Below are 21696 nucleotides of genomic sequence, written 5' to 3'. Positions count from 1 at the left end.
CACAATTAGAGAGACAAAGTAAAAAAGCTTTTCTCCACTTAAATACTGACCTGTCCTAGTTCAACCGACTCCAAATCGACGGTTGCTGTTCCTCTATTGACCCACAAAGGAAACCTTAAAATTCTAAAACCCAAACCTCAGATTGTTCCCTCTCTCTCTCTCTCCCCCTCTCTCTCTTCTGTAATCTCTCAGTGAGCTTCAGAGCTGGAACTTAAAGGTAAGTTTTTGTTAGTTTTGTTGTTCAATATAACTGTAACCCGTTTAGCGGTTTTGTTTGACCAGCATTCCTGGGTATTTCAATCGTTTTCTGTTCGTAGTTGACTTGGTATTGAATTAATTAATTAATTCTGTTTTTTTTAATCGAAAAGTTTGGTCCTTTTCTTCTCATATGTATTTGCTTTTTATCTGTCAAGTTTAAGGTTTCTGCTTGCTTTTTATGCTTTAGTTTGTGAATTTCTGAGTTTTTAAGGTTTCCATGTTTGTAGATTTACTTGCAGCGGTTTTGATTTTCATTTTTGTGTTCTAATGGATTTTTAGGGTTGAAGAGGGAAACTGATTTGGTAGGAAATTCTGCTGCTTTTTCGGATTTGGGTTTTCTCTCTTAGTTGAGATTCTAGAGAGAGAAACTGTAGAGAGAGAAATTGCAAAGTAGATGACCATGGATCCTCGTCTTAGGGCTTTCTCTGATTCTTTCAATGGAGTTCAATTGGGAAACCAACCTTTACCCATTCTTTCACAACCAACCGTTGTAGCCGGATCCCGATTCGATGGTAAAACCTGCTTGGACAATAATTACAGAAATTTCGATTACCCTCAACCCGGTCTTACCCCGAATAGTGTATCTTCGTACTCGAGTGTGAGTCCTGAGGATGATTCTGCCGAAGATTGTGACTTTTCGGATGTAGTCTTGAAGTACATAAACCAGATGCTCATGGAAGAAGATATGGAGGAAAAAACCTGCATGCTTCAAGAGTCGTTGGAGCTTCAAGCGGCCGAGAAGTCATTCTATGAGGTCCTTGGAAAGAAATATCCCCCCTCCCCTGATTTATACCGGGGTTATGCCGGTCAATATGGTGAGAGCCCGGGTGAAAGTTCATCTGGAACTTGGAGTAACTATATCACTAGTACTTGCAACAGTGGTGGTTATTTCGGTGATAATTCCTCGATTCAAAGTCCAGATGGATATTCGTCTCAGTTACAGGGTCTTCCGGATTATAGCATTTCTCAATCATTTAACGGGTCTTCAACTAGGGTCAGTAGCCTCGACGGGCTGGTGGATGCTCCTAGTAGTAGTATTTATACCCCAGATTTGAAGACTGAGAGCCAATCTGTTTGGCAGTTCAGGAAGGGGGTTGAGGAGGCTAGTAGATTTCTCCCTTCCGAGACTAGTTTGGTTGTTGATTTGGAGGCAAATGGGACGTCGGTACATGCGCCAAATGTTGGGACAGGTGCGCCATTTGTCAAGGAGGAGAGAAAGGATGGAGGAGAATATTCTTCTGGTAGGTCAAGGGGAAAGAAGAATCTATATAGGGACGACGAAGATGTGGAGGAAAAAAGGAGCAGCAAGCAAGCCGCTGTTTCGTCTGAATCTCCTCTGCGGTCAGAGATGTTTGATGTTGTATTGCTTTGTAGCACAGGGGAGGGTCGGGAGCGTTTGGGTTCTCTTCGTGAGGCCTTGCAAAATGGAATGAGCAAAAGTGTGCCACAGAACGGGCAATCCACAGGATCTAAGGGAGGAAAAGGTCGTGGTAAGAAACTAAGTGTTAAAAAGGAGGTAGTGGATTTGAGAACCCTCCTAATTAGTTGTGCACAAGCAGCTGCAGCTGATGATCACAGGACCGCAAATGAACTGCTAAGGAAGGTCAGACAACATTCCTCACCTTTTGGAGACGGGACACAGAGACTTGCTCATTGCTTTGCTAATGGCCTTGAGGCACGCTTGGCTGGAACTGGTAGCCAGATTTATAAAGGTCTTGTTAGCAAAAGGACATCGGCTGCCGATTTCTTGAAAGCTTATCATCTGTACCTTGCTGCATCTCCATTTAAGAAGATGTCTAATTTTGTTTCGAACGTCACAATAAGGAATTTAGCAGAAAAATCGACAAGGCTCCACGTCATTGATTTTGGTATCCTTTATGGTTTCCAGTGGCCCACCCTTATTCAACGGATCTCATGGAGGGAAGGCGGACCCCCAAAGGTTCGGATTACTGGAATTGAATTTCCTCAACCAGGATTTCGGCCAGCTGAGCGAGTTGAGGAAACAGGACGACGTTTGGCAGCTTATGCTGAGAATTTCAAAGTGCCGTTTGAGTACAATGCTATTGCAAAGAAATGGGAAACCATTACACTTGAGGAACTCAAGATTGACAAGGATGAAGTTCTTGTTGTGAACCTTTTATATCGGGGTAAGAACTTGCTTGATGAAAGTGTGTCTGTGGATAGCGTAAGAAATAGGGTTCTTGCTTTGATAAGGAGAATCAATCCAGACGTTTTTATCCATGGAATTGTTAACGGAGCGTACAATGCCCCCTTCTTCGTTACCAGATTTCGAGAGGCGTTATTTCATTTTTCTGCGCTGTTTGATATGCTTGAAACTGTTGTTCCACGCGAGGATCAGGAGAGGATGTTAATTGAGAAAGAGATCCTTGGTAGGGAGGCTATGAATGTTATAGCCTGTGAGGGCTGGGAGAGGGTTGAAAGGCCAGAAACGTACAAGCAATGGCAAGTTCGTAACTTGAGGGCTGGATTTGAGCAAATACCTTTTGACCGAGAGCTGGTAAAGAGGGCGGCTAAGAAAGTGAGCTCTCTTTACCACAAGGACTTTGTCATTGATGAAAATAGCCAGTGGCTGTTGCAGGGATGGAAGGGACGAACCGTCTTTGCCCTCTCTGCTTGGAAACCTGCTTAAGAAATGTCAAACGGTACAGTGCTTATAATTTGCTTCTCAGCTTCTTCAACACGGATGCTTGGGGAATTAAAGGTAATCATGTTCCTGGATTCATGTTTTTGTAATCTTTAAATCCTCGTCTCTCCCTCCCTCCCCTTGTTATCATGCTCTCACATTTGTTAATATGTGGCAGGTAAATGGGGTTGCTGGCTTTAATTGTTGATTGTTAATTACGGATCAAGGATGCTAAGAGATGTTCATGAGAGATGCTTTGTCTCCTTGGTAGAAATCTTGCGGAGTTGTCGAGTAACTCTTCTCTTCGGTCAATTTGGATCGTGTGATGTACTCTTACCATGGTGTCTGATAGTCCGATAGACCCATCCAGCAAATTACCGGCTCGTTCTTGTTTGATTTTAACAACCAGCAAAACATAATGTGCAGTTTTACACCAGTTGTATTAAGGAAACTCTTTACTTTTGCTCATTAGTCTCCTTCCTCCTTTGTCTTTTTAGTTAGAAAGGAGTGCAGCTGAACATTTTGAAGTGTCAATAACAACTTTCGTAACATATTATTATTTCTGAGACGTCTGGCATTGTCCTGCATATAACATTTGGTATGGTAGTTGGCATTTCCCTTGTTTGTAAACCCTACATGTCACGGAAGTGATTGTCGCACGCCCTTTGATCTCTATTTTTGCTTTTGGATTGAATAAATCAAAAGGCAGACAAATAGAAGTGTGGAATGAGAAAGTGGTGTGCGGCAATCAACTTTCCAACATCATAATAATAAAAGAAGGCAACTCTTTTGCCACTTTGATGGAATTTAATTAATCCTTCAATTAGTACATGAATGATAAACAGCTGTTAGTGACTATTATCATTTTATTAGGCAAACCCATAAAATAATGCAATGTAAGCTCATCATTTTACATCTCTTGGCGTGTCACTTGGATGTGCCAAGGGCGTCGCACTGACGGTAAACTTGTTCTAAGAAAGTCATTCCGCTTGGACAATCAACCACAGGTTGCCATGTACGAAACTTTCTAATATTTTGGAAGAATCTGCGGTCTTCCGATGTGTATACACCAAAATCTCTGGCTCACTCGTCAAGTTCTTCAGGCAACCTTGGCTCGTCGAACCATCGAGGAGGATCATATCCAGTCCCACCTAAGAAAAATGAAAAATGAAACAATTCACCTAAACTTCAGAGACCCAGAAAAGGATTAAATGAAATCCCAACAAAGTTAATTAGGAAAGTGTTAAGTTAATTACCAAGAGGATTACAACGACAGATTCGCCAAGCAGTCAAGATGGAACCTTTTGCAAGTCCATACTTCTTGTAAGCTTGCATCGAGTACTCACTGCAGGTTGGTACATAACGGCAACTCTTCAACATCAGAGGTGAGATTTCCCCTGCATTTTTTACCCAACTAATTTACTTCATTTTTCCTTTGACAAGCGATATTCTAACTACTCTAATTTAAGTTGAATGGAGAGCACAAACTGCTTTAGCTAATTGGTCTAACCTGAATTGGCTATTAATCGTGTTTTTCTAATACAATTAGAGGTGAGATTTACACTAAGTTACACAGTACACCAACCATAATTTAGTATCGAAGTAGCCATATATGGGAGTCCATCGCGGCCTATTAGTCTTAATGAAGAGATATGTCACTAAATCGTAATGCTTACGTTTTAATAAGCGATAAATAATAATTAGAAAAGAAACTTACTTCTGTAGAATTTGAGTAGAGATAATGCAGCTTTAACCCCCAAACTGTCCACTTCCTTATCTGATTACAAGCAAACTGCCTTATGAGCATGGAAATGTTCAAAAATCGAGAGAGAGAGAGAGAGAGAGAGAGAGAGAGAGTACCTTGTGGATTGTTTGGGTCGGACTGCGAGTCTCCATTGGCTCCATGGATTATTGGGCGACGACGAGCCGTACAAGAATTGTATTGAATGGGGTAAATTTTGCCGGAATTGAAGCTAGGGTTTTGGGATTGGGGATGAACAGCTATAGCCAGAGGTTTATGGTAGTTAACCAACATAACCACCGCCATCTTCAGCTACCCTTTGCAGTCATACGTGCTTATGATATTTTCTTCGTTTTCTTTGTTTTTTATCACTTTTTTTTTAAATAAAAAATATCAATATGAAATTATTTGGAGAAACTTATTTGAATTTCTTAAATAGTACATAATATTGAATGATGAGAATATATTTTACAGTACTTTTAAAATAACTTAAAGCGCTTTTAATGAAAGTGATTTTGAAATCAATTATTAGTAAAAACATAAGTGAATCATTGAAAATCATTTAAAATACTTTTTGTCCAAAATGCGTTTTTAAGTGCTTTTAAGACTCAAAAACACTTTTATCAAAAGCACTTAGTAGTTTTAGCACTTCCAAATAAATCCTGAATGGCTGAAACTAAAGATAAAAGATCTTTATAGTAGAAATCAAATTTAATAGCTAAAACACTCTTAGCATTGTATCATAATGTCATTTAACATTATTCAATAAAAATATTATTTACAAACAAGTAGCAAAGAGTTGTAGCCACGAACAACAAAAAGCAGAGGCCAACAAAGCTGCACCAAAGTAGCAACAAAAGACGGAAAGAGTACACCAAGTAAAGCGCAACAGACAAACACTAACTATTGATGGGGATATTTCATTCCCATGAAATAATCTCATTCGCAACGGAATGGGCAATTTCAAAAAACTTATCAAAAGTCTAATAGTGGATCTAATTGAGTTGAGAACTACTGTAGTCGGTTAACACTTATTCTTGAATATACGTTTGTTCTGCTTCCACCAAATATAAAAAACAGTAGCAGCAAGACACAAATACAAATGACAATAGAGATTTTTCCTTTCAACCGTAAGCAACCCACACGAGAAGAGGAGGCCAAGGGAGCTTTAGCCAATACAACACTTGATCGCCGCCGAATACTAAATACCATCAATATAAGGACATCGAAAAAAGAGGTGGCAATGAAATTCTGTAGCACTAGAGTAGAGGACGCACAAGTGATAGGAGCCAACATAGCAAAAATCAAAATCCTGTCTATAATGTAAAGCTTGCATTTAACGGCCAACCAGAGAGAAGAAGCTTGTCTGATAAATATTTTGATTATACCAGACAAGTTTAGACCAATATACATTAGGCTTAGGCTGTCGAAACCTATCCAAAGCAGAATAAGCAGAGTAGATGCCAAAAGACAAAGGAGTCCGTCGAATCATATTAACCAAGCTAGGATTTTGAACAATATTAGACAGAAATTTAAATTTCCAACCACTCATGAGAAGAAGTGTGAGTTCAACAAAAATTAGAACCATTCAGAATATTGCAAACCAAAGCAGTTTTAGGCAGTGCGGAACACAATGATATTGCAACCCAAATTGACAACAAGATGACCAACGGATGCCAATTGTATAAATTTTTTTTTTACCTAGTGTGAGCTTTTATATAAATTTAGTTTGCTTAATTATTTTTCTCTCTCAACGCTCAAGGTTGAATATCTTTGCTTAAATGAATATCGTATTTGTTAATAGTGGCATACTATGAAATCATTTTATGGCATAAGCTTAAAAAGGTTTGTTTGCACCATACTTCATTAATCTTGAAACTATCAAGTACCGTCAACTTCATACATTCAGGGACGTATTGAAGGATTGTGTTGAGGCACTTCTGCCGAAGCATAATAATTTTTCTCCAACAGAAGACCAATCATAACACAACACATGTCAACATTAGAATAAAACTCCTAGAGTCCCACATTGACCGTGAACGAAAGCCGAAGACCCTCCTCAACTATAAAAAGAGATATTTCTTCCTACAATTAAGGACAAATGCCATTATTGTACTTAAACTCGTCATTAGAACTCACTAGTGATGATTATGCTTGAACCTATGTATTATGTAAACTTTTCACTATTAATGAGAGCTCTACTCTGTGAACGTAGCCCAACTTAGGATGAACCACGTACATCCTATGTTTGCTTCCCTATCTTTATCTTTCTACAAGTTCACCCACTTAGGATGAACCACGTACATCCTATGTTTGCTTCCCTATCTTTATCTTTCTACAAGTTCACCCACTTAGTGGCTGGAGCAACTGTGCGAAGTTGCAAACTTACACACTTTACGTTGTTCCAAAGTCTCACTGATTTTGTGCATCAACAAGGTTAAAACTTATTATTCCCAAACACGACCACGTCCTACATATTTTAATAAGTTTAGGGCTTGTTTGGTAAGTGCCTTTAAATGACTAAAAGAGTTTTTAGAGAAAATAATTTTGGAACCAATCCTTATTAAAAATGTAAGTTAATCATGGAAAGCACTTGATGGGCTTCCTGCAAGAAGCACTTCAAATGCTTTTAAAACTCAAACATTTTCCCTAAATGAGCTTTCAATCATTTAAAAGCACTTCCTAAACGAGCCTTTAGTTCTCAATTGGCAAGGCAGACAATGAAGGAGAAACTAAGGTTTCCCTGTCAAAGAACACCAAAATTCACAAGCCAAAATAAGGGAAAGGGTAAAAACAAGCTCTGGCGCATTATTAAAAGTGCAGGCACAGTGACATGCTAGTTCCTTGATCCCTGCATTACAAATTAAAAACTGTTCAAGCTGCATACACATATGCTATTCATTTTCTACCCTTTTTGTCCCAGTATAAACAGAAACTCATACGGGGAGATGTTCGCTTTGGCATTACAGAAGCCAAAAATCAAAATCGGGTAGTGATCTGGGAAAATAAAGCCTTAAAATCCTTGGTCGGTGTCCCAGTTCCCTCCGGCTTTGAGGCCAAATCAAATGCCTTGAACTTGGCCTCCTCGAACTGCAGTGCCTGATCAAAACGCAAACAGTTCAGTACAATGCATAACAATTGCTCGAAAAGTTGATACTGAGATGCATGCTAGCTTTGAGGTAAGCAGAGAAAAAGGAAACAAAGAAATTATTTATTCGCACACCCCTGTACACAATACCTGAACGCAGACTTCTGCGACATCAGGTCTAGCGATGGTTCTTGTTTCGGTCTTAAGAAGCTCGTCATCCTTCCCTATAAGTAGTTCACGGATGCCTCCTTCTTTGTCTTGCAAGCCTCCAGCCCTAGTTTAACCATAGACGTCTAAGTCAGTTGGAAGTCAAGGAAAAAAAACAAGACCAGATCGGAGCATAACTAGGTATAGAATTTAGTGATTTGAACTTCTGTTGACACTAGACTGATGCACATAACAAGCAGACAATCTTTAGTAGGAAATGAAATCTAGGCATCGTTCCAGCAGACAAGATTTAGTATCTGTATTCATGAGGGATCACAACAATAAAGGGCTGTTTTGGTGTTTTAGAAGTTCTCAAACATTGTGTTGGCCAATGCAAAGCAGCATAAACAATGGCTTCGTATATCATCATTGTGAGGGTGGTTGTCACAAAAAGACTTCTATTTTTCCCGTAACAGTAGCAAGGAAAGCAACCAGTGATTTTACAAAGTCTGTTCAATACAAACATATTGTTTGAACCGAGTCTGAATATAATTGGACCAACCTTATGATTGTGTATGGGATTCCGGAGTCAGCCAAATACTGCTCAGCCTTCCTCTTCCAAACCTGTGTTGTAATATATTGCATAAACATTTATAATTAACATATAATATAAGCAGGAAGGAATAGATCAGCAAAGTCAAATTCCATTTCCACAAACAGAAGGCCGAAAAGCAACCACAAAAGGTGGTAAATCAAACGTAGAAAGGGATTACTAACCAATATGTTGCCATTAGCCAATTTGTTCAGGGGATTGTTAAGATCTGTTCCGCCCATAGACCCAACTAACACAATCTGCTTCACTCCCGCAGCCTTAGCTGTTCACATTTATCATATAATTCAAAAATTACAAGTTGAAATGAACCATGTTTCGATTGAATGGAAACAAACATAAAAATTCTCACCAGCATCTATTTGGTTTTTCTGTCCAATCCAATCAACCTAAGATGCAAACCATGTATCAGAACAAGGAGCAAACCAGAGATTCTGAACACCACCGTTGTAGAACCACCTACTTACAATGTCCTAAAGTCATAAAAAATGACAGAAATTACCTGTTCAGGATACGACCCGTCTTCAAAATAGAACTCAGGCCTCCCACCTTTGGTCGGATCAAAGCCAGGTTTCATCTTAGGCACAGCGCTTGTAAGGATTATGAGAGCATCGATGCCTTGGATTGCAGGTAGAATGCTGTCAGCATCCCTTATATCTCCAACATAAAGATCATCTGCTCCGCCAACGCTCTGTTTGCTCTCTTCAGTCCTAACCAGACCCCTAGCAACATACTGGTCTGACCTCCCCTTTAACTTCTTATAAACTAGTTTACCTGCCAAGTTTCCACCAATAATACATTTCAATCAGAAACCTATCCTTAAACAGAGGGGAAATACAATTTCCTCTCCTGCTTCCGTCGCCATAGATGTTGAGCAAATACAACCCAAACAAACACATTCACAGTAACAAAACATACTTCCGTTGCCATAGATGTTAAGTCAACTCAAACTACACACATTCACGATAACAAAGCACGCTAACTGTTACCAAAATCACAAAACCCCAAACCCTAAACCGGTCACCTTACGCTTACAGCGTGCAACACACCGGGCATCTCTCCCACTCTACAGACATGCTTCTCCACAAAAAACACCCAATTATCTCACACATTTCTGCTCACACACTATGGGACTGCACAGGTCCAATTACCCCACCATTAATCCCACAACCCAAATACTAAAATACACATCTTGCAATGCTTTGTACTAAAACTTCTTAAATTTATTGAGTCACTCAGCATTACAGATTCATAATCTAGGAAATATAAACAATAATCTACTCGAATTTTGAGAGCTGTTTTTGGTACTTCAAAAATTGCCCGTGTATTTTTCATTTTAAATATAAAAAGTTTGGACTACTAATAACAATTCATAAATTTATTGTGTTACAATTTATTAGTTTAGATGAATTTAGTTTAATTATCTTTATCGTTTATAAAAAAGAAAACTTGAATCCAGATTAAAAGTTTAAAACTACATAATCTATAAAACCGAGCGCCCAATCAACACCTATTAATTAATTAAATTAATTTAAAACAGTCAACTTCGGGGTGTGTATTCAATTGGAAATTTGAAAGATTTTAATGGAATTATAATTCCATGGATTTTTATAGAGTTTAACTGATTTGTAGAGATTCTATGTAAAATTTTGATTCAATTCCTTCGAAATCTCATGAGAAGAAATGAGATTTGTAAATACTTAAAATACATTACAAAATCTCTCAAATTCCCTCAAATCTCTCAAATTCCCTCATATTATAAATTTCTTTAAAATTCTAATTGATTACTCCAAATTTCTAAGGATTTTAATAAATTATTTTAAAATCCTGATTGAATACATATTGAATTTCAGATAATTACTTACAATCTTAATTGAATACCTAGATTCATTAAAATAATTAAAATATCTCAAAATCCTAATTAAATACCTGTTTAAAATTCTTGTTCAATAATTAACAATTAAAACTTCACTTTCAAAACCTAATTAAAAACGAGAGAGAGAGAGAGAGAGAGAGAGAGAGTACCAGTTCTACCACCAGCTCCAGTGACAAGGACGGTGCTTGCACCCGAATCCGCCATGGCCTTCGTGACAAGGATACAGCAGAAAATGAAGCGGATTGAAATAAAAGGGTCGATCTTTCTGGAACTGCCACCCAATTACATTTATGACATTGATTATTAGAGATAACCAAGGGAACACGTGGTGCCACTGCCACCGCCACCGTTGCCATCATCACTGATGAGACCCAAAACTTAGTTGTACGGACCAGTTTCCATTTGCTGAATTGTTCTTCACTTTCTGGAACTGCCACCCAGCTACATTTATGACATTGATTATTAGAGATAACCAAGGGAACACGTGGTGCCACTGCCACCGTTGCCATCATCACTGATGAGACCCAAAACTTAGTTGTACGGACCAGTTTCCATTTGCTGAATTGTTCTTCACTGGTACCTGTTAATTCAATGAGTTTTGTCGGTGGGTTGCCTATCCTTTTGCTCTTGTGAAATTCTATTACCTTATTATGCGCCTTACCTCTTTGTCATTTGGTCATGGAGACATGAACTTACATGGAAATGATTTACCGTGACATACGTTCTCATAAAATAATGATATGCGTAAGATTTTTAATATAAAATTATTTATTAAATCGAGATATATTGTGACGATGAAGTGTCCGTTTGGATACAGACATTATAATGCAGTGTCCGGTTATTGGTTTTGATGTTTTACATTTGGATTCAGACACTACAATGTAGTGTTCATTTCTTGGTTCAGTTTCTTACATTTGGATTCAGACATTACATTGCAATGTCCGTTTCCTTTTTTCTTTTCCTTTTTTTAGTTGAGTATACTCATCCATGTAAACGAAGGGTGAGAGAGAGTGATAGAATATACATGTTCTAACTATTTATAGGATTAAGTCATCTCAATATCAGTTCCATATGAATAGAAATTCAACGGCCAAAGCCTCTTCCCTGACCTCTCTTCCCCCTCAACTCCTTTTTCTCTCTCGCACCCCCACACTCCACTGTTGTTAACAAACCCAATTCAATTGCAGGTCATCTGTGCTAAGTCTAATTTATTTTTTCGCAATCCCTTACTATTTTAGCTTGTTATTTGTCGTCTCTTTCTTCTTCTTCATCATTGAGATTTTTCTCTCTATAATTCTTCCATAGTTACGAAAAAAATCTCTACAACTAGAAGACATTGGTTTGCACGGCCCCTCTCTTTGTTGTTTCGTTAACATCAGCTGAGATTTTAGGGTTAAGGAACTTGCAATTGAGGGATTTGGCGGTACATGGGCTGATTTTTGAGAGGGTAAGGTAGTAGGACGGTTGGGGTTGGGTGGGTTGTGGTGATGTTGGGGCTGATTTTGAGGTAGAGTTGAATTTAATTTAAAATTTGAAGAGTTGGTGGTTCAAGGTTGAAAGCTTCGAAGTGAGGGAGAAAGAGAAGAGTTGAGTGGAAAAGAAGAAGGATAAGAGATTTTGATCGTTAGATTTGTATCAATGGATGAGATCCATTGGTCTGGAGGATCTCCACAAAATTAATCCGGAGAGGATCTAAATCTGTATTTATAATAGCTTAAGCCCATATGACATTCATAGAAAGAGAAATAGAAAGAAGGATGTAATAGTCAAATTCTAACTATTTATAATGACTTAAAACCTATGTGGTAATGTATCATTGACCTATGCCTAACTAATAAAAATATATTATTGATTAAGTCCAAAACAAAAATATGGCTTCATAGTAAAGTTTTTATTGACTTTTGGCTAAATTACCTTACGATTTATAATCCCATTAACAAGTTGTAATACAGAAACAATCAAGGACAGATCTAGAGGGTTCTCTTGGGTCCCTGGATCTTATGAAAGTTGAAAAATATTGAGAGAAAGTCATTGGTGGAGCCTATGCTTATTTAGTATGGGACTTGAGCATGTCCACAAACTGTTCGATGAAATGCTTCTTAAACAGAATTTGACAAGTTCTGGCAAGTGATGTTCAACTGACTTTAGGTGGGACAAGCCTTGACAGGTAAAGCTTGGCATCATGCCGTGGAAGTTTTAAAATAGAAAAGGTGAAAAAAATTTGGGCGCTAAACACGCTCGAATCTTATACATTGGGACCCTATGAGGTTAGACTTCCAGATCTGCCATTGAAAACAATAATCAATCAGATGCAAGTTAATTGGAAAATCATGTGAGTTTCATTTACTTTTTTAGCAGAATATGGAAGTTACAAATTTTCACAAATTTGACACTTTAGCATTCCCTTCTTGGTGACACGTTGCGACTATTAAAATCCTCAGATCTAGAATGGGGCAAGGTGAAAAACAAACGGAATCAAAGTCATGCTTGAAGAAAGAAGTTTGGACTGACACTAAGATCTGGAGACCATTCTAGACACGACTCGTCACTTTCTCATCCTTAATCCGATCAATGCATCATAACAAGTTTGGAGCAAAGGATTTTTCAGGAGTTTTAGACTTGGCACTGGAGTAGGGTGGCACTCTTATTATCCAAGTGGAAATCTTTATAAACACTAAGATTGGGTGGTAGCATTTTTTACCGAGGGGAGTCTAAAGCTCTATCCCGGACCTACAAGCTTATTCCTATTTCACTTCGTTACTCATTACGTCAAAGTTAATTTATTTCAAAAAGATTGTCAGATTAAACTATATTCCGCAATAAGGAAGCAAAAGACGAAATCCAAGTGTTTTACTCTAACAAGCCTAATAACTTGAGTAAAATAAACTTAATAAAATATCTCCTAAGGCATCTAAGTCGTTCCAGGAATACAAAAGCGAATTCCATCTTACATCCAACTTTTCAGCTATGCATGTTGAACTCCGATCATAGGTCTACAATATAGTTAAGAACTCCAAAATATTAGATCTTTGAGAGACAAGCAAGCAGGATGAACCAGAATCGGCTAACTCCAAGCCAAAAAAGTAGTTTGAAGGTGCCACGCCCAGGACTTGAGATTGGTGGAAAAATAACCTCAAATCCAAAGCACGAGCTAAAAAATTAAAATAAATAAAGAAACAGAAATAATGGAGTGCAAAATTAATTCCTCTTATAAAAAAAAAAAGACTCAAGAATTCTTTACAAGGCTACAAAGAAAACAAATAAATTAAACTTCTCTTTCTCACATATAATCCAATCTCATCCCATCTATCCTCTTAGATGGTTTAGTTCGTAAACTTGCATAATAATAGAGGAGTGCGCTTCAACAGCTCAGTAGGGACAGAACATTGTTACAGTAAATTAACAATACTAAATTAAGTGTCCTGAAATCATATAACAAAATACCAAATTATTAGCAATGACAATGCATGAGTTCAAATGCAAACTCTTTGACTATTCTCGTTAATTCATATAATAAAACACGTGGACCTGCACGTCCTATACCGTGCATTTTACCTCTGTAGTGGTGGTTCGAATGTTCTATTATACAAATTAACCACATGTAACTCAATCATCTCAATTTCCCTTTTTGTTAGTCGTCTTGCAAAACTCTTCGTCGCCAATCCCGAATTACCCTAAAAGCAACTGTGCACTGTGGGTTTGCCTGAGACTTCGTACCTAATAAGAGTTTGGCTCAACTACACAAAAGATCATTTCCATTACCCTCATTTCTAATTCCATTCTCAACACCGAAGCTCCAACCACATGACACATCATGAGTGATTTACAAATACTTTCATTTCATCATTCACATATACCACAATATATTCTCAACCAAACATAATTCCCTGGTCAATAACAAACATACACCCAAGAGAAACATTTAACAAATTAGCATCAAATCACATCAATCAACCAATAAGATCAATAATAATAACATAACACTTCGCAAAATTTAATATAGCCAATCTCTATAAAGGTCTGCCATATTTTCCCTACTTGGGCTCCAAAGTATTGCACAACTCTCTATTACAAGAGTTCACCACCTTGATAAAATCCTGAGATTGTAGTACTCTTCTCCATATATCATTAGACGAAAACGAAATCAAAATTGAGATGAAGTATGGTTAGGGTTTGGGATTTTTCTTTATTTCCACCTAAAGAGCATAAGAAAGAAATGAGAGTTTTCTCACTGATCGAACTCTCTCTCGCCCTCTCTCTTTCTCTCCAACCCGACAAGGGTATATATAGGCATCCTCATCTTCCTGATTTGCACTGCCTGCATCTTCTTATTCCTTTGGGTTCAATCATCACTTGCCATGTAGCTAAAATGCCACTAACCTAATCAGAACAACCCCCTATGCTGTCTGATTCTAGCTGCTGTCACGTGGCAAGCTAGCCACTCATTGGCTGCCACGTGGCGCTTATTCATTGGCCCAACATGTATATTACCTTAAAAATTCATCGAGTTAGGAAAGGTAATTGAAAATATGCTAAGAACTTGTATTAACGTCCACTATCTTTTTATGAATACCTTCTCAATAAATAAGCTAAACATATATATTTTTTCAAATATTTCTCTTGTTAATAAATTCTTGGGATCTCACAGAAGGTCATTTTGTTATGCATTCCAGAGAAGTTATTCTGGGATAGTTCGCTCATGGTCCGTTGGAAACTATCTATCTTCGAAGCAGAGCACTCTCAGAAGCATAGTTATAAGCAATTATGGGACCATGATTTTCTGGTCCCATGACGAGTGGCACCTTGGGTGGCAAGAAGGACTGGAATGCACATAGCCCATGAAGTTCAGAAGATCGGACTAGCTAGGCTTCCTAATCTGAATCGGAGTAAGGTATTCGAACATGCTGACTAGTTAGAGGCATCGTTAGACATCCATTTCACAACTTGCATTACTTGTCTCAAGTACAAAAACTCTAGTTCAAGTCCAATTAGAATATCTTGGTGATTAGGCAACTTAATCATAATCCTAGGAGGATTGGATTGCTTATCCTAGACTTCTTCCTAAATAGTCTCCTGATCTAACTGGGATTACTTTCCCTACAAGGACTCCTGAGATCTCTATAAATACCCTAACTTGGGTATTTATCAAGCGTAATCAATCACATATGAAGATACATCTCTCTTATATTCTCTTTACGACTAATAGAGGCTCATCTTTCTACACGTTGCCATCTATGCGTAAACATGTCCACAAAGAACTCATCTCATCACGCCCCTCCATAGGCTATTCGTCAAGGATGTATTCTAATGTATCACACATCATATCTACTCCTTTCTTAAAACTACAATTGTGGTTTTATTCTCCTTCGGATATATGTAAATAGTCCAATCTGGATTCAACCACACCCCCAAACAACCCAATTCTCCTTTTCACCATATATCATGGATCATTCAGCCTAAATCCCAACTCCACCAATAGATGTGTGCGATTTTAGTTCCAACAATGAACCCTATTTATAATTGGAACCATAGTTACTTATTAACTACTCACACAAGCTTCGTTACTTATCCGAATTTTTATTTTCCGGTGCACCATTCCTATGGTGTAGTATTGGTTTAGTCACGAGGGACTTCAAGTGCAGTTATGTTGGAGTTGAGCATCTGAATTGACTAGGTTCATTGCCTTTATTTATCATTTATTTCAACACTTCGATTTGCGAGCTTACTTGCTTGTTTATTAGGTACTTATCTATGTATTTTATTAAAGTACTAAATCAATTTGAATTTTATTTTAGTCATACAGTTATGTTCTGACTTATCTATCTACCCTGAATATATCTGGAGACCGGGGCGTGACACTCGATCACCCTTGAAAGGGTGGAAAGGTTAAATTCAGTTGCTTTTTTTCGCTTGTCCTTTTCTTTTCCAGAATGTTTGAGGTGTTTATGTTTCATTAAATAAGGTTTAAGTTTGGATGGTATTAGTCGTCTCTGTACTCTTGTCCACTTATTAGTTCTATACGTGTATGATGGGCTTGATGTTGTGGATACTTTTGTGGATTGATAGAATAAACAAAATTGGAGTAAAAGACCTAAACCCAAACCATCGAACCAACAAAAAAAAAAAAAAAAAAAAAAAAAACAAACCCCAAATTGTACAGTAATTTCAATTCGATTTTCGGTTTGTAAGGGATCATTCACTAACATTTGAACAATAAATCTCATATAGATGTCTTCGTCTATATACCCCTTGAACTTGTACACCATATCCGTTTCTACTTTGAACTTTTATTTGGCTAATTACCCTCGTGAATGTTTATAAATAGTTAATTACTTCTCCACCATTAGGCTACTCAACATCGCATCCAAAATTCCTTTCATCTTTATCTTTTTCACGTGGCATCACGTGAGCCAACTAAAAGGGTAAAAACGTCTCATATGTAGATAAGCCATTGTTATACTCTATATAGGGATTGATAGATCAAGCTGCCCACACAATCTAAATGGTTGGATTTACCGTGGGCCGAATAGTCATTTTACGCTCGTAATTTGGTCATAGGTTGCGCACATGACAAATATGAACGGAATAGTGTAAAATTTAAAAATATGATGGCGATGAGGAAATTGACTATTTGAAAAAGTTCAAAAGATAATTGATTAAAATAAATTCAGGTCATTAACCAAATACGACAGATGATTCGATCACAACGTAAGGAAAAAAGTGAAAAAATATTAATGCAAACTTCTGAATACTCTGGGATACAAACTTGGGATTTGCGATCCCTAGTAAGACCAGTACATAATCATGGGGCAATTTTCTCTTAGATAGGAAGGGCTCTTGCACAAAATATATGTTAGTAATTGTTCTATAGACCTATATGAAGAAGAAATCATGTAACAAAAGAGATTCTCATGTATTCAAATGTTACTTTGAACTTGGAACGAGCATGAAAAAAAATTAAAAATACTTAATTAACATTGACTTAAAAATTCAAAACATATATAGGCGAAAATGTCTCTAATGTAATCTAGATACCAAACAATAAACCCTAATATTTTGAAGTTATTCTGGGCTCACAAATACATGACATTGGGTTATGTTGTCTTCCCAACTGCCAAGTCGTTTCCTTTCCTACTCTACACGGCTAATTCTCTGATGAAAAAAGGAAGCTTTTTCACAGTATTCATCTGAAATTGAGGACACATAATGCAACTAATTCAACTTCTCTCTTACTTTGGCTAACTCAGCAGATTCATGTGATTTTCCAAGTCAATGATGCCAATACAAGTGTGAAGTGTCTAGTAGTAGTATCCAGAGACTCAAGAATATGGTGATACGATTGATAGAAGTATATTACTAATATAGTAATAATATGATGAGTAGACTTTTGAAACAGTAAACGCATATAATATTCACCTGTAATCTTGAACACATCATTTTCCCACGCAGTTTCTTGCGCATCAATTATGCTACACAATTGAGTTGTTAATTATAATTAATATCAATGTTTAATGAGTATGTCCCTTTCTTTGCAAATGTCGACTAAAATGCGTACACACACACCTTATGATTATTGTATATCTAGCGTGATTAGCATGAAGTTCCACTAATAATTATACTTGTGATTAAATTTTGACTCCTTAAAATCAGGAGTAAGAGGTACGTGATTTTCCTAATCACGACAGTTCGGTATACGTTAATGTTATGTTATTAAATTATTTAATTACACAGGTTGTTATTTGAATGTTTTTATTCACGACAATGTGATACACGTTAACGTAAAGTTATTACACTGATTGACTAGCTCTTAATTTTGTGGTATTTCTGTTTTTTATTTTTAACTTTTCAAAAATGAAATGTTTAAGTGAGGGAGTAGGATTCTCTCCCCTTTTTTTTCCCTCCCCTTCCCTCCCCTCCTATTTGAACGGTCATTGTTAAGCCACATCAACATCTTATACTAATTTTTTATAGCAAGAGAAACACAAAATAAAAGAATGTGAAAGGAGGGGATGAAATGGGATGGAAAAAGGAGGGGAGAGAATCATAATCCCTAATTGAGTCGTTATTTGAATTTTTCTAATCATGAGAGTGTGACATGCGTGATGTTATTAAACTAATTGATTTGGTATGAGCAAATGTAGTGGCTCATAGGCTTGGAAAGTATAACTATTTAAAGGTGTTTTTTTTATTTGTATAATGTGCCCTTTCATTTTATTATTAAACAATTTGGTGAATCGTCATTTGAGTTTGTCATATTGTTAAATTGATTCATTGTGAATCGTTATTTAAATTTTTTTAGTATTAAATTGGTTGATTTAGTGAATCGTTATTTGAATGTTTAATTCAAATTTACAATACGAAAGCATACAATATATATTTTATTATAATTAACATCGGATCACAATGAGACAAGGAAAATGAGATTTTTTTTTTTTTTAATTTTTAATTTTTATGATGAGGAAAAATGGGATGGTAAAATCCCAAAAACATGAATATTTCCTCATAAAAACTTAGTGCATGTAGGGCACAAATCTAAGCTGTGACTGATGTCTCCACTGCAACCTTCCCAGAGTAACCAACTTTAGATTTCCTATCAGCCTCCCAAAGCTCTGGTATTGCTTCCCTGAGGTTGTGAATGCTTTCCAAAGCATAATCTGCACCTTTTACTCTCTGAGATGTGCCAACCTGTAACATTCAATAGTGACAATAAGATCGCATCAGCTTATGACCAACTTTGCCAACCTGTACTGCTGTACAAGTTGATTGATGATGATTTCTTTAGGAGTTGTGATGAGGTCCGTTGTATGTGAGTTAGTATGATCGTGTCTGAATATTTTTGGTATAAAGTTGTCAATAGCTTACCAATACAGTTTGAAGTCCCACTCTTTTGCCAGCTTGTATGTTGCGGACACTATCTTCAAAGAATAACTGAAAGAGCCAAAAATACAACCAAAATTGGGCATAAGTGAATGATCTAAAGAACCTGGAGATATTCAAATTTTGAGAAGAAAATATAAATGTTTCTTACTGTTCTCTGAGGGTTAATGTTGGCTATCTTGAGAGCCCGTTCGATGGCATCTTCGGATGGTTTGCAGACAATTGGAGTTTTGGGTAGTTTGGAAGTGGGGTTTGGTGTAGCAAAATGGCCAATGATGTCAAAAATCTGGGAGCTGCTAGTAGTGGTGGTAGTGCTGCTTAATCCCACGAATTCTATGTCGTCTTCGTCGTCAGAGACCGTGTTTTTGTGAATCGGATTGAGGGTCTCAAAGCAGATAATCCCTTCAAAAATGTCTTCCAATCCAAGCCTGCTTAGTGCTTTAGCAGCATGGATCTTGTCTGCATTTGTGAAAATCTGTTTCACATATAAAACAGAAATAATTAGCATAAAGAAGAAAGCTTGAAACTCTTGTCACGTGATGTGAAAGACAAGGGAATAAATAACCGGTTACACAGTAGGTGCTTACAATTTTCCTGTAAGGCAGGTTCAGCAAGAGGCTCCTCAAAATTGGGTCCGGTTTTATGTTCTCATAAGGTAATCTTCCATGGACAAAACTGTGATATTCATCGTAGTCAAAGTCATAGCCAATTGCCTGCAAAGAAGGACCCGCAAAGTTATGCATAATTCATTTGAAAAGCTCAGAAATAAAATAATAAAATGTCAAAAATATGGGAAGAATTTAGAAAAGAAAAAAGTACCCTGAGACCAGCCATTGTTGTTCCATAATTCTTGTACAGAAGGTTACCCAACTCAGGGATTATGCTCCTGTCAATGCCAAGCTTTTCAACCATATAATCTGGAGGAAAAGAAAAGGGGAAATAATCAATACAAATTATATTGATATGAAAAATGTGGAACGGAAGGTTTCCTCAACTACCCTAGCAATCTGGCCTAACCCACGTCTGCAGTTCCAAGGCCTAACTTAGAATAAAAAGTATTACCTTCTATATTGATTCTGCATGCTGTAGCAATGCCACTACTATAGGGATACAGTGTGTCATCAAGATCTGCAAAAGTTCAAACAATAGTGGTCTAAGATGATTGCTTTACAAGTGAACTCGTATTCGCACATAAATTTCCAAAATTAAAAGGCTTACCGAACAAAAGGCAGTCGAACTTTGTCCTCTGAGCCTGCATGAATCGATCGTCGAATTCCATTTCAGGAAACCTTCAGAAAACGGCGAAGAGAAGTGAACATTAAGTTCCATGAAAGCTTAAATCGACACAAGTTTATATCAAGTTTCATTTTCAGTCTCAAACTAAACTTATCCATCATCATATATGGATGACAAAAAAAAAGTTGTGGCCCTTATTGACTCAGATTACCACCAAAAGAAGAAAAGGTTTTTCAAAGGTGAGTAATCTGAGGCCAATACCTAATAGCTTAGCTTGGAATTGGATAAGGGTTTCTTAGTTTCTGAATGGACAATAAACAGCCGCTACTATAAATTGAATCAAGAGAAGAGGTGGACCAATGGCTTTATGGGAATTTAGGTTTGGATATAGATTAATATTACAACCTAGTAAAAGTTGTATTTACTTTATAAGATTAGGCGTTAGATTAATGCATAAAGCTAAAAACGAAAGTAAACTTAAACAAAGTTTCATGTGATTATTTCAAGCACTTCCCGTAGTGTATCATAACTTTAGGGAACAAGAACAACTCATTCAATAAATTTTTACAACTTAAAACTATATTTAATTTGAATCACAAGAAAAATTATTGGGTTCATTGGGCGAGCCTCAATGTATGAACTGCTTTAGATAATGATTGGGTTCATTTGGTGTAAATTGGATTTGATCTAAGAACCAAAATTTTTGTGCAAAGTGGATGTCATATGAAATGAAATGAACCACTTTTGCTTATATAAATGATGTTTGAAGGAAACCCAAATCTTCAAAAAATGGGTTGGAAATGCCTTTGATCAAAAGATTGAATATTTGACTTACCAGATTAGAAAGCCAATACCAAATTGATGAACTAGAGAGAAAGAGAGAGTTTCTTTCTTGCAAGAAGAGAACTCTGGGAAGAGAGAGAGAGAGAGAGAGAGAGAGAGAGAGAGAGAGAGAGAGGGAGAGGGAGAGGGAGAGCACAACGCTAAAGGTATTGAAGAACGAAGGAGTGGGAGGAGGAATGAGAGGAGAGGAGGTGGGTTTAAATAGGCAAAACCGTTGAGAAATTCCCACGAGTTTATGTATTTTAAAATGTTTAATTAGATTATTAATTTTTTTTCATCTCAAATCACGTTCAGTTAAATTAATTTTTAAATGTCTAAGACTCAGAGAAGTAACAAGAAAATGAGAAAGAAAGAAGGTAACAGGAAGAAGGCAACT

General features: G+C 37.0%; 4 protein-coding genes across 4 annotated transcripts; 1 reads left to right on the top strand and 3 right to left on the bottom strand.

The window, feature by feature from the left end:
• Positions 1-87: 87 nt before the first annotated feature.
• Positions 88-3464, top strand: LOC137745874 (scarecrow-like protein 9). The gene is made up of 3 exons (XM_068485908.1): positions 88-217; positions 538-2980; positions 3081-3464. The coding sequence occupies exon 2, from the start codon at positions 653-655 to the stop codon at positions 2906-2908; it is 2256 nt and encodes a 751-aa protein (XP_068342009.1). The 5' UTR covers positions 88-217; positions 538-652; the 3' UTR covers positions 2909-2980; positions 3081-3464.
• A 183-nt stretch (positions 3465-3647) lies between these two features.
• LOC137745875 (UPF0161 protein At3g09310) lies at positions 3648-4962 on the bottom strand. Its single transcript, XM_068485909.1, has 4 exons — positions 4763-4962; positions 4620-4679; positions 4159-4299; positions 3648-4053 (listed from the first exon to the last, which is right to left on the bottom strand). Exons 1-4 carry the CDS (start codon positions 4947-4949, stop codon positions 3986-3988), a joined length of 456 nt encoding a protein of 151 aa, XP_068342010.1. The 5' UTR covers positions 4950-4962; the 3' UTR covers positions 3648-3985.
• A 2461-nt stretch (positions 4963-7423) lies between these two features.
• Positions 7424-10659, bottom strand: LOC137745142 (uncharacterized protein At2g37660, chloroplastic). Its single transcript, XM_068485033.1, has 7 exons — positions 10514-10659; positions 8991-9262; positions 8841-8877; positions 8656-8753; positions 8441-8502; positions 7882-8005; positions 7424-7742 (listed from the first exon to the last, which is right to left on the bottom strand). Exons 1-7 carry the CDS (start codon positions 10566-10568, stop codon positions 7623-7625), a joined length of 768 nt encoding a protein of 255 aa, XP_068341134.1. The 5' UTR covers positions 10569-10659; the 3' UTR covers positions 7424-7622.
• An 8128-nt stretch (positions 10660-18787) lies between these two features.
• On the bottom strand, positions 18788-21466 carry LOC137745163 (suppressor of disruption of TFIIS-like). The gene is made up of 8 exons (XM_068485065.1): positions 21313-21466; positions 20460-20530; positions 20304-20369; positions 20061-20158; positions 19829-19954; positions 19393-19716; positions 19227-19292; positions 18788-19049 (listed from the first exon to the last, which is right to left on the bottom strand). The coding sequence occupies exons 2-8, from the start codon at positions 20518-20520 to the stop codon at positions 18897-18899; spliced, it is 894 nt and encodes a 297-aa protein (XP_068341166.1). The 5' UTR covers positions 20521-20530; positions 21313-21466; the 3' UTR covers positions 18788-18896.
• Between the last annotated feature and the right edge of the window lie 230 nt (positions 21467-21696).

This window comes from Pyrus communis, chromosome 9 (genome assembly GCF_963583255.1).
Source record: "Pyrus communis chromosome 9, drPyrComm1.1, whole genome shotgun sequence".
Lineage (NCBI taxonomy): Eukaryota > Viridiplantae > Streptophyta > Magnoliopsida > Rosales > Rosaceae > Pyrus > Pyrus communis.
This window is presented reverse-complemented; position numbering and strand designations above follow the sequence as displayed.